The sequence below is a fragment of the Acanthopagrus latus genome, chromosome 3, assembly GCF_904848185.1.
Source record: "Acanthopagrus latus isolate v.2019 chromosome 3, fAcaLat1.1, whole genome shotgun sequence".
NCBI classification, from domain to species: Eukaryota; Metazoa; Chordata; class Actinopteri; order Spariformes; family Sparidae; genus Acanthopagrus; species Acanthopagrus latus.
In genome coordinates, this window is record NC_051041.1 from 3234554 (window position 1) to 3247788 (window position 13235).

General features: G+C 43.5%; 1 protein-coding gene and 1 pseudogene across 3 annotated transcripts; one reads left to right on the top strand and one right to left on the bottom strand.

The window, feature by feature from the left end:
* Positions 1–1277: 1277 nt before the first annotated feature.
* Positions 1278–4947, bottom strand: LOC119014747 (annotated as a pseudogene).
* A 770-nt stretch (positions 4948–5717) lies between these two features.
* slc39a7 (solute carrier family 39 member 7) lies at positions 5718–11186 on the top strand. Of its 3 annotated transcripts, none has more exons than XM_037089536.1 (9): positions 5718–5876; positions 7142–7685; positions 8107–8275; positions 8644–8721; positions 8817–8951; positions 9104–9217; positions 9556–9752; positions 10188–10487; positions 10707–11186. In XM_037089536.1, exons 2-8 carry the CDS (start codon positions 7152–7154, stop codon positions 10440–10442), a joined length of 1482 nt encoding a protein of 493 aa, XP_036945431.1. In that variant the 5' UTR covers positions 5718–5876; positions 7142–7151; the 3' UTR covers positions 10443–10487; positions 10707–11186. The 3 variants fall into 3 exon arrangements, with proteins under 3 accessions (XP_036945431.1, XP_036945441.1, XP_036945422.1); XM_037089546.1 differs by having other exon boundaries at positions 7142–7408; positions 7439–7685; positions 10188–11186; XM_037089527.1 differs by having other exon boundaries at positions 10188–11186.
* The last annotated feature ends 2049 nt before the right edge of the window (positions 11187–13235 follow it).

The following is a 13235-nucleotide window of genomic DNA, read 5'->3' on the forward strand; positions in this document are numbered from 1 at the left end:
ACGATGGAGGAGAACAGACAACAACAACAGAGCTGAAAAATGCCCCTACCATTGTCCACGTCAAAGATAAGAAACAAGAAGACTGGTGAAGGAAAGCAGTGTAAACACAAAGAACTGGACCGAGCCAGCGAGAAAGCAAGGATAAATATCGGAGCATCATTTCCGAGGTGGAGGGAGCTGCAGGATTTGTAAGGACTTTTCTGCTGGACAAGTAAGGAGCCCTACTTGATATATGTGTCATTCTATGTTTTAACCACAAGGCTACAGCTGTGGCAGTTACAGTAATACTCTCATATCGCAGTACGATGTTGCAGTCGAGCTACATAGCTTTTTGGTAAATCTAGCTTGTTAGCTTGTATGTTAACTCTGGTGTTTAGCTTTGTCTTTATGACTACTGGTTAGCAAAAGTGTCTTTCAAGTGACCGGGCAGTTATAATGTTTGTTCGTGTTCAGAGCGCTCTGAAGTGGTTGAACTGGTCAACAGAAATAATGTAACTCATGCCTCAGAAAGGCAGCATGGCAAAATGTTGCACCGGATAATGATTACCTGGTAACTCTGTCTACAGCGATGTGAGGAATATTGTTGGTTACTCGGGTTTCTTGGCATGAGGCATAATCTGTGAAGATTATCTTTATAAAAAAAACAAAAAACATGTAAGGATCATAAACTTGTGTTTGTCACAGATATTATTTTTGGTGAAAATTCAAAATCCACCTTAAAAAATCCCATAGACTTCTTGTGGAGGGAACCAGGGCGATGCTAACTTCAGGGTTAGCCTTCAAAAATATGTTAATTGTTGCACCACTCTAAAGATGGAGAATATGGAGTTTGGTCTCTCATGGAGCCAGTGTGTCTGGGAGATGTTTATCAACAAATTTACAACTATGAATTTATGAGACTAAACATGTAAATTCCTTTACATTGATGAACATGAATGAATGTTAAACTCAAATGTGTTGTTCTTTCTTTTTTTGCTGAAGTTTGGTCCACATGCTCATTCATGACGACACTTCAATATATTACCTGAACATTCAGTATTCTCTCAGAGGATTTGAATGAGGAGATTGATATCAATGTGAACTCCGAGCAGAGTTAGCTCCCAGACAAGGTTAGCTTAGCTTAGCATGAAGACTGAAGTTAGAGATTAAACAGCGAGCCAGTATCTCTGTTAAAGGAGCCTTCTGACAACTAAACATCTGACTGATGTCCTGTAACGCTTCACCTGTCAGGAGGTCATAAGATACGTTTAGAAAGAAAGAGAAACAAACTGAGAGACTCAGAGTGAGAAACATGTTGAAACATGTTTATTCACAGCAGTGATCTGAGCTGATGGTTAACACACATTAAAAGTACAAGCAAAATACAACAATAATATAAATGACTTAAACACAGAGGAACCCTGAGAGAAAATGATCAAATGTTAATAAATAATACTCTAAATAATCAATATCACATGTTTCTGTGTGATTCCTGGCTGTTTGGTGTTAAATGCATAATCTCTATTATGGTTACAGGTAAAAATAGAAGTAAAAATAAATAAACCTGTGCCACATGTCATAAATAAACACTGTTTATTTATTAGACTGTCTGTCCTTCTCCCACTTCCCACATAATAACAGTGCATTGAATCTTCTTAAAGACAGCTGAGGTGTTTCAACATGGTGGACTCTCATGACTGCTGTCCAGTGTGCTGATCCTGGAGCTGTCCGAGGAACCCGCCATCGACAGTAAGTGTTGAGTATGTGTTCCAGATCAGATGACGACCTCTGTCAGTTCCACATCAGCTGTTTGTATTAATGCTAAACTGCTTGATCCTCGTCCAACTGGGCACCAGTGTTACACCCTGTTCAGCAACATCAGTAGATTCCAGATGTTTTACTCTCAGAGTCTGGAAAGTGTTGTGAGTTCAGCTCTCTGGTCCGATCTGACCCTGTTAAGACAAGCAGTAAACATAACGTGAAAAAGACATCGTCTCATAGTGGTTAGTAGTTATTAGTTGCTTGTTTAAAATACTTACTGTTAAGTCAGCACCCTGAAATGCAGATGAGAGAAAACAATGTTAGAAAATGATAAACATTTCAGAATGTATGAAGGAGAGAAAAGACTATCATGGCGGGGTTTGGGGGAGTGAAAGTAACTTTGTTCCTCACCATAATTGTTTCTTCTCCAGATGCAGAATGCCATAATGCAAATCAACAGGAGGATCAGTGCTACAGTGACTCCAATAATTGCACTGATTTCTATGGGAGGATCTGGAAGAAACATAACAGAACATTCACACTTTGGGTTCTTCCACATTGGTTCAATTTATGGAGCCATGCTGTTGGTTCTGGAAGAGTTTTCACAGGCTTTTGGATAATCCTCTCTGATCCTTCTTACATTTCAACTTTTATAAACATTCAAACAGTGTTATCAGTCGTCATTGTTTAAACAAATGTGTTCTAAATAAAAGCCCAATTTGGAAAAACCAGTACGCCTTATCAGTGGTGGTGAGTACATTTATAGACTGGCAGAAATCTGTCACGTGAAAATGGAATACAAGGAAGATTTGTTGTGTTGAACCAAGAAATCCAGGAGGAAAAGATTTCTGCAACTGCATCTCAGAGTTCAGGATATCAAAGCAAACAAAGCCAGCTGCCCTACACTCCTCCTTGTTCTGGATGCACAGGCTTATTAAATCACCATTTTACTGTAGTGCATTGTAGATGTGAAAAGTCATCAAACTTCTGCTCTCTAAATGAATGTGGTTGCACAATGTTTTTTGAATTGTCACAGTCATTCATCCTGCAGACGTATCACAAATCAGGAAGTGCAGCAGCAGCTCAGGGGCTAAGATGCCAACCACAAGCCACAACATCTCCAGTTTGAACGTGACAGGGAGGGTTTTTCTGCATCTCTTTCTCACTTCCTGTCGTCTCAGTACTTTCTGTAACTGAAAAACTGCACAAAAAATGCCAATTCCAAAAAAAATAAAATAAATAAAATTACTGAAATTAGAAATTCTCCTGATGTCATGAGACTTAGCATTGGATATGTTTCCCACCAAATTTCACATAATGCAATATTTGTAACACACAACATATCCTTGACCTTGATCTCACTCTTACCCCAGTTGGTTCTGATCCGATCTTTCTCCAGTCTGGTGATGATGTCCTCCTTCACACCATAGAGCTGAAACACACAGTCGTACCTGGTCCAGTCTTCAGGTGTGACTGATGAGAGTTTCAGGTCAACACTCATCTGGAAGGTTCCATCGTGGTTGGGGAGGATCTCTCCGTGGTCCACCTCCTCATGAAGCTCCTCTCCATCTTTCCTCCAGACGAGTGAGGCTCTGTGAGGGTAGAAACCTGTAGCGAGGCAGCTGACTGGAGAGGAGGGAGTCTTCTGGAGGAGAGACACTGAGGGAAGCTCTGGAGAGGAAAGAGAGGGGGAAGGGTTGTATGTATATGTATCAATAACAGAATAGACAAGCTTACAGAGAGAGAGAGAAAGTAAAGATATTTTGTTTTTGAGTGTCAGTTTTATGCACCATGACTGTCAATAAGAAGTAAGCACAGGGCAGGACAATGAGTCCTGACACAGCAGAAACTCCTCAGGAGCGGCTTGAGGAACGGGACAAGAACCCCAGGTGTTTGTCAGGCACCCAAAGCCCTGAGATCCAAATCTGACCCCACCCCCAACCACTACAGGTACTGGTGCCAGAGTTCATACGACCGGGCCTGGACAGGTCAGAGCTGTTAGGCAGGTGGTTTAAATGTTGTGGCTGATCGGTGTGTGTCATCACCATCATTTCCACTGGAACATTATTGTGCATTAGAAACACATGAATGCTACGTTCAATGACAACAGTACATCAGGTCATGTGATTCTACCTGTTCTCTGCAGAAAGCTCCTCCCATAGTGCACGTACTTCTTCAGCCACTCAGGGCAGATGTGGATGTAGTAGTTCTTGTTGTGTTCTAATCTTGCTTTCTCAGCATCCCATCTGAGTTTGGTGACGACAGCCTGGTGCTGTGGAGCGATCCATGTCAGTGTCTTCAGGTCCAGTACTATGAAGTCTTCTCCATCATAACCATACTGGTTAAAACCAACAACCTCTCCGGTCTCATCATCCCACTCACAGCCGTTCATCCTCTGTAAGATGTGGACACCTGAGAGAGAGAGAGACTGCAGGTGAAGGAACAGAAGAACAGATGTTGAAAGCTGTAAAAGTTAACATAAATTACCTCCAGTTTGGTTTAAGCCGATTACCAAAACACTTGGAAGCGTACCACTCCTGGTGCTGTGGCTCGTCTTTGATTAATTTTCTCATCCAGTCCTGTTTAGGTTCTGCTGTCTTGATGTTGCTGTCACAGTAACCCACTTGAACTTCATTCACCACCGCAGCGCCCACAAACTCAGGGAACTTTGGGACTCCGGAAGTTGCAGTAAGGAAATATTTCAGGGAGTGTTTTACTGTCAGACAAAGAATTTAGTTTTTTAGTCACAGTGGTCTGATACTCAGATACTCATGATTCGCTCCCAGAGAGACAGAGAGGGATCTTCAGCACGGATACAGATTTTGCTAAATAAAGCACTAACTCTGCAGCAGGGTAATGAGCCCAAACACATCTCAACGACCAAAGAACACCTCAACGAATGCTTGTCCATCAAATCATATTCCGTCAGTGTCAAATGAACATTTTAAGGACATTACTGACGTCTGGCTTAAACAAAAGTGAAAGTGAAACGCTCTACGCAGGATCGCTGCAACAAAAACAACACTGACAACACCATGAGTCACAGCACATAACAGTCAGAGTTAGGATGTGATCTTACCTGCAGAGGCACTCTGGCAGAAAATGAGCAATATTAATAAATTCCTCATCTTGTTTTGACAGATGGGACACGAACTGAGGAGTTAGAGACAGCTGATGTGACACTTGTCTTTGATTGGCTGCTGGACCTGCAGGGTGTGTCCATCAGATACTTAAGGAAGACTACAGCAGCAATGTTTATTGCTTTATTAATCCCTCTTTGGGGATATTCACATTTTACAACCACTGAGAAGTCAAATGCTGAGGGAACAAAACAACAGTGACCGAATTATACATTAAAACAAATGTAAAATTATATACACTATTTGTCTTATAATTACATATATGACCAACGGGGTGTGACCAACTACTACAACTATGACTACAGCTACTACTACTATTAATAGAAATAATAATAATAATAATAATGATTTTGATCATATGTAATAAAAACTCTAAATATGAACATTTTACATAAACTCACAACATAAATAATGTTTAAATCTGGGTGATGGTGATCTATCTAATATATTAATACAGAAAATAATAGATTTTTAAGATGAAGTTGTTTCTCCGTGTATAATTGTAACCAGATAACTTGTATGTGTGTATTTGCAGTGTGAGTCTCCATGTGACATCCTTCTCCTCCAGGATGCTCCTGCCTGTCACTCAACTGATGAGTCAGGACACCAGCGTCATCTCGCGATATCTCCCAAAGAAATACCTCATCATCCCTCCTGTGTCTTCTTTACATGTTAACAAATCAAATAATTACCAGCATTCATACGCGGGAAAGTTATCAGAAATACAGTACAACACGCCCACACGCCACTATAACCATCTCCTGAAGAATCAAACACGTTTTTTACACGCGAGGAGAGGAGACGAGGAAGCACGGAAGGAGGAACGGTTGGAATGGAACGCGCTCCCGCGAGATTTCGTTGAGTTTACTTGAGCCAATGCCACGTCTTACCAGCGGCATCAGCGTAGACCGAAATATCAGCAGTTTAGCGAACATATAACAGCAGGACTGAGAGTCAACCAGCGGCCCGACAGGCAGTGATATCTGACTCAACCCGGTAAGAACCGATAGTTTGTTTCTCGGTGTGTTTCCGCCGAGTTGTGTTGCTCCTGCTGCAGCAACACGTTAGCGGTTTGTTAGCTAATGCTAGCCAGCTAGCGGGCTTTTCTTCACTCATTAACGGGAGACCGGCGGCTAAGTTAGTGCTCACTGCCTGGTGCCTTTTACTGTTTGCTGTGAGATTAAAGTTAACACTTTATAAAGCCAGCGACATAATCCGCTTTACAGCCACATGTGTGAAGCCGCCAGCAAATAAACACAATCACACAACACAAGCTAAATCAAAACAAATGGCTGAGTGAAGTTAGCTAACAAGGAGTGTGTGAAGGTAACTGAGCTAACAATGAGTGCGTCGTTAAATCTGTCTGCACACGCAAACTGGCATCGTTGGGTGGATAATGTCAGCAGTGTTACAACAGCTTTACATCAGACAGTGAATGTGACTAGCACAGCTGCTCTTATAGTGACAGAAACTATTCAGAGTCGCTGCTAAAGTTTCCAGGACATCATGAACATCTGGTAAAGACAGGACGGCTCCACACACAGATGTGCAGTGTCTCTGCACATTTCAGACTCTGACACACAGTTGGTTTTAATCTGGAATATATCAGACTAAATACAGAGTGTGAATGCAAATGTAACTTTGACTCAGCATTGTCACCACACATTCATTCATTCATTCACTGATAAAGTCTTTCTTTATACAAGGTGAGGCACCAATAAATGAAAAAACCCCAGTGTATCTGTGCGACATTTGCTCTGTAGCTCTGGCCACAGTTTCCCAACAATTACATGAGAGCTGTTTCTCAATGAATGGATGTTCTGCAGAGACGGTTTGATCCCCTGATGCTGGACTACATTGATGAAACATTTCTTAAAGTTGTAATATGTAAAAATTTTACTTGAGAAGATTAAAAAAAAAAAAAAAAACTGTATGAAATCAAGATATTTATATGTTGTGTTGCAGAGATATCTGTTGAAGTTAGCATGCTAACCACCTAGCCCTGGTCCATCCTGGTCCAATGTGCACATTGTGGCTTTAACTGGGCCAACTTGCTAATGGTAGCTACACATAACAGCAGTTAGTTGTACTGGTCATATGGTACCCCCATTTTCTTACATGTTGCACCTTTCTTAAAGTGATTTCTGCGTACTATCCCTTTACTACAGAGTGTCCCTCTGTATGAAATCACACTCTCAGCCGTGGTGAATATTCTTTAATCATCAGTTTTAATTTACTCTCTGTCTTCTTCACTTTGTCAGAGGCGATAATATGGGTTGTATACGTCTGCTGGCACTGGCGGCGGCCACATATGCAATCGTCCTGTTAGCCTTCCATTCAGCTGCCGCTCATAGTCATTCCCATGGCGACCATGGACACGGCCACGGCCACCATCACCACGGCCACCATCACCACGGCCACTCCCACGGAGAAGACGATCACGCTGAGGTGAGGATGTTCCACGGAGCGAGCAAGTGGAGCGCCGAGGCCAACCTCCCTGTAGAAGAGGAGGAGCATCACGGACACGCACACGCTCATGATCACGGACACGCACACGCTCATGATCACGGACACGCTCATGATCACGGACACGCACACGCTCATGATCACGGACACGCACACGCTCATGATCACGGACACGCACACGCTCATGATCACGGACACGCACACGCTCATGATCACGGACACGCTCATGAGGATGTTGTTCGGGTCCACAAGGAGGAGAGTGGCCGTGGGCACTCACATGGAGGAGAGAGGGTGAAGAGGGAGGCAGAGAAGAGGGACGTGATGGAGCTCTGGATGCAGGTATGGACAGATTAAAGTGTGTCTGTGAATAACTACACAAGTCTTTGGACAGAATTTTACCCGTGGTGTCACTCAGAGTGACGCAGGATAAGACTCAGGAAGGCATCGCTCAGGTTTGACTGTATTGATACCTGTTTCAAGCAGTTACACAGTTCGTGTACAGGCCAATTTAATCAGAAAGTCTTTTGTTCAGAAATGTGAAAAAAAAAAATATATACATATATATGTTTTGTAAGTGTTCTCACCTGTTCCGCTTATAGAACAATGTAATTAAGTTTAACTGTGTATTGTTGGATCAGCTCTCACCATCAGAAGTAAATCAGCTTTTGTCTACAGTAGTAAAACCATCAGTTTAGTGGAGACACGTTTGATGAAATTCTCTAAAGAAAAGTAAACTTCCCTCCATCCTGTTTCTCTCCAGGCCATCGGAGCGACGCTGCTGATCAGCGCGGCTCCTTTCCTCATCCTGTTTCTGATCCCAGTTCAGTCCAACAGCGACCAGCACCAGAACCTGCTGAAGGTGCTGCTCAGCTTCGCCTCAGGTGGACTGCTGGGTGACGCCTTCCTCCACCTCATACCACACGCTTTGGGTAGGTCTTCAATCCATAGTAGTTTTTTTCACCTTGTCTGTCTGGTTGTTTTTACTTCACCAGCCAAATACTGGTTCAATATGCAAGTAAGTTTATTTCACTCACCAGCCAAAAAAACAAGCAAACAGTGGTCATCTAGTCAGTGACAAAGTTTATTTTGTACTTTCTGTACATGTATTTGTAATGTCAATTAAATATAACTTCATCAGTTTCCAAGGATCTTATTCAAGCCAACATGAATAACTCCATCGCTTTGATAAGATACAAGCTGTATTTGCAGTTGGCGGCTGACGTTGATGATTAAATGACACGAACAGCAGCAGGATTGAAGTTTGTCTTTTTGAGTTTCATGTGTGTTTCCTACACAGAGCCTCACTCTCACCACGGAGACGACCACGGACACTCGCACGAAAGCGAAGAGTCACATGATCACGGTCACTCTCACGGTACGCAGTCGCTGCCTTCGCTCTTGTTATTGACAGCGGTTCTTTATCTATCAAACTCTGCTCACGTATCTACTCTTGATCTTCCGCCTGCACAGGAGCCGCCCACGGTCACATGATGTCAGTGGGAATGTGGGTCCTCGGTGGGATCATCGCCTTCCTGGTTGTAGAAAAGTTTGTGCGTCTGCTGAAGGGCGGACACGGACACGGACACTCACATGGACACTCACACGGTACGCTGCCGAAAACTCATCTTCTGTTTCATTGTCAGAATATTTTCAGTGTGTCTGCGATGTCGGCCACAGTGGCCTCTGTAATCTCTCCTCGTAATCTCAGTTACTGATCTGATCTGAGGACTGGGGCTGTTTTTATGTGACATTTTCAGATGCTCCCAAGGAAAAGGACAGTGATGGAGAAGAAGAAGAAGAAAAGGAAAAGAAGAAAGCAGAGAAAGGAAGCAAAGATGAGAAGGTGCCAAAGAAAGAGGAGAAGAGCGCAGGTGAACAGTGCATTTATTTTTATAGATGTGGAAGACGATTGGAAGCAAAATAGAGTGTAGAAATCTGTTAAGTAGAAGTCGTGCTGTGTGGACAGTATTCTTGAACACAAGTATCTGGCTGATCAATCCTTCATTTACCTGTAGAGTCTTGTAATCGTCACTGGGCTCTGGGAAATTCTTTGACATTTTATATTTAAAGGATCAATTAATTGGGAAAGTAATCTGCAGATTAATTGATAAAGACATTTTCAGCATAATCAGTACATTCAGACCTCCATCAACAACCATCAGATCCTGTAGACTTGACCCAGCGTGCTCCATTTTCTCCACTAACACAGACATCAAGGTGTCCGGTTACCTGAACCTGGCAGCTGACTTCACGCATAATTTCACTGACGGCCTGGCGATAGGAGCGTCGTTCCTGGTCGGTCCAGCAGTCGGCACCGTCACCACCCTCACCATCCTGCTGCACGAGGTCCCACACGAGATCGGAGACTTTGCCATCCTCGTCCAGTCTGGCTGCACCAAGAAGAAGGTAGCTGACTCCTCAAGCGGTGACACATGGATCGATACAGCATCTTTTATTTCGCCTCGTCAGCTCAACAATAAAACGTGTCACAATAATTATTAATCAGCTCTCATCAGCATTGAATTCTCACAGCATACAGACCGCTCTAGTTTTTGCTTCTTCTTATTGTCTGTTACAACTAATTTCTGGGACAGGACAGGATCCTGGATTTGGGTCAATAGCTCGTTGTTCAGGACTGTACTGAATTTTTGCAATCAGATGCGTGTTAAACATTCACATCACATCTTTATGTCAGCGTGATGCCCCCTGGTGTCGGTGCAGTGAGCAAGAAAAAGCCATGACTGGACACCAAAGACCTGGAGAAAAGCCACAGACAGATTCTGAATAAATGAATGTCTGGAGAAACGTTACTGTAGTAATCCTCGTCCTCTTTCCCATCAGGCCATGTGTCTACAGCTGCTGACAGCCCTGGGAGCTCTGGCTGGCACGGCTTGCTCCCTATTGGCCGAGGGCGTGGGCGCCGCGGCGACCGCCTGGATCCTGCCGTTCACCGCCGGCGGGTTCGTTTACATCGCCACGGTGACCGTGCTCCCAGAACTTCTGGCGGGCCGCTCCAGTTTCGGCCAGTCCCTGATGGAGATTCTGGCCCTGCTGTTTGGAGTCGGCATGATGGTGCTGATCGCCGAGTACGAGTGAGACGCAGCAGAGCGGACGGGAGCAGAGAGGGAAAAGGTCAAAAAGGTTGGAAAAAATGGCGGTTTTAAGTAGAGTTCAAGTGGATTATTATTTCATCAGGGGTGTGTTTTCTTCTTTTTTATTAATTGTGTTTTGGGACAAACACCACCCACTGATGGCAAACGGATGATTTTTGTTTTGTGTTTGTTTTTTTTAAACGGTTCATAGTCACATCCCTGATTTTGTGTCACTGTTTTCTTTTTCGGCTTCTTAAAAACTGTTCAGCTGGAGAGACTGAGAGCTGGAAGGAAACAGAGCGATGGTAAAGGTTGTTTTTTTTTTTGCGATGTTCAGTGAGGGCCTCGATCACAACACGGCCCCGAGAGGTCTCTTCACATCTCACTACGTGGATCATTCAGCTACAGATGTCCTGCAGCTTCAACTGACGGCCGGTCCCCTGTAAAAGTGACTTTTAAATAGATTAATCTTCAAGCCATAACAACAGATTTTCTGAAGGCTGATTGTTGAAACTACATCTCAGAGCCGGGTCACTGACAGAGCAGAGAACGAGATGGTCTGGCTCAGTTTCTTTGTACTGCTCAGTTGTACTGTATGTGTTTTAATGTCTGTTTCCTTTAGAAATATTGAATGTTAATATTTTTACATTCCACAGAATAAAAGAAAATGTTGTTGCTTCTACAGATGTTCACTTGTTTACTATTGAATCATTAAAATCTCTGAATGGAAGAGTTGTGCCCTTCACAACCTGCGATTCTTTTCCTTGTAGTTGCACGATCCTTTTTTAAAAAATAATGCTGTGAACAGATTTGACCACAAGAGGGAGCAGTCACTCCGTCACCTGGTGATTTCCTGTAACCGTCCTGCCACTGACTGATTGCACAACCGGCTCAGGAGAAGGAAAACACTTCACGCTCTAGTTGGAAAGTGTAAACATTGAAATAGAGACCGTGCAGCTCACCTGAAGCCGTGAACCTAAATCGAAATGTTACCTGCTGCAGTCGACCACAGACATTTAATACATTTCATACTGCAAAGATAAATACAGATGTTACATACAGCTGTGTGAGGCATTAGTGAAGATCATCAAACATGATGCATTAAACCGAGTGTAACAGTCGCTTCATGTTTGTGAACAGGATGAACTCGTTCTCACAGCGGCAGCCGGAGGCGTCGTGTTTTCAGATCATCCGTCCGTCCGTCCGTCCGTCCGTCCATCCAGTCTTTGTGCTTCAGGACACCTGAACAGGATTTCTTCATGTTTGCCTCAAGCGTCCACTTGGACTTGAAGATGATCTGTTTACATTTTGCAGGTCAAAGGTCGGGCACAGAACACACACGTCTGTCTGAAACTCAACAATGCATATAATAATTGCTGCAGCATTTTACACAACTGTCCTTCTGGATTAAGTGACTTCACTGTGACAACTTGATGTTCTGCAAAACAAGTTCAGGGCATCATCAGCTCAGGAACAATAACATCACGTCACATGGAGGCATCAAACCACAAGGAGGTAGTTTTCTAGTCTTGTTGAGACATGCTGCAGATATCTGAGTGGTTGTGTTCACATTAGCTGCCACTGAAATCTAATAACTTACTGTGGAGAAAAGAGGTAAAGGTGTTTTTTGAGGGAAGTTTGTGCATCCGGCTGGACCCTGAAGGTTTTCATGTTGCTGTTCTAATACTGAACTACAGCTGGATATAGAGGATCGGTTGCAAACTTAGCAGCTCTTCATCACAAAGGTTTCTTCTCTCAGATGATAGTTTTTAGAGCCAGTATGACAAAAGCAAAATGTCGCCAACGTTTGCGCCGCCGACGTCTCCATTTATATTCCTAAGTAATTCTCTAGCGTCCACTTGCATGTTTTATAAAGTGTGAGAGGTGCAATCAAGCCTTCTCAGGCGGTTTCATTTTAAGGATCCACCGGGTTACAGACGCTTCTTTCACGATGTAATCTTATGGGGAAAAGTATTTTTGGGCCCCAGTGCATCACCTGATGACGTCATTACAAGGTTTGGCCTGCAGCTCTTCATGTGGGATGTCATGCAACCTGGAACACAGCGGGAAGACGTCGTGCCAGCGTTTGAGATTCCCACACTGAGCGTGATGTAAGAGGAAAAATGGCTGCCGTGTGAATATGGTATAACTCGCTGTGTCTCAATTCAGGGTCTCCATCCTTTGGAGGAGCGTTTGAAGGCCAGTTACGTCACAACGTTGCGTGAGGGTTGTCCCAATCCGAAGGCTCCTCTAGATGCGTCCTTCTTTTCTATGTTTTTGGAGGATGCACCGCTACAATCCTTCGTGGCCTCACATATCCCAAGATGCTTTGCACGCCCGAAAAAGAAGAAAGAAAGAGAGAAAATGGCGACATCGCGTGGCGTAGATACTGCGCCTGCCTTCCTTCGAGGGATGAAGATGCGATCAGACAGCGGAGTGTGAAACAGTAAGTGGTGTTTAATTATTGTTTTGGAGTTTGGGAGAAAAAAGACAAAGAGTGAGAGAATCACCACAGAGAAGCTCCACCTTTTATCTGTTACACATTAAACATGAGGGTGTATGTGTGAGTAGGCGTATTCCCTCTTTGATGATTAATTTATAAACAGTCATGCAATGTGACACTCCTCTGGTCACTCCTCTGTGTGCCTATGATAAAATGATAATGTGCGTGATTTAAGCGACACCCATGACGTGTTCTTCTTGAAAGCGGTCCAGCAGCATGAATACTGCACATCTCAACCTAATTAAAGCCATTTCAGTCCCTTAGTCTAACAAAAAAACGTGCAGTTTGACTTTG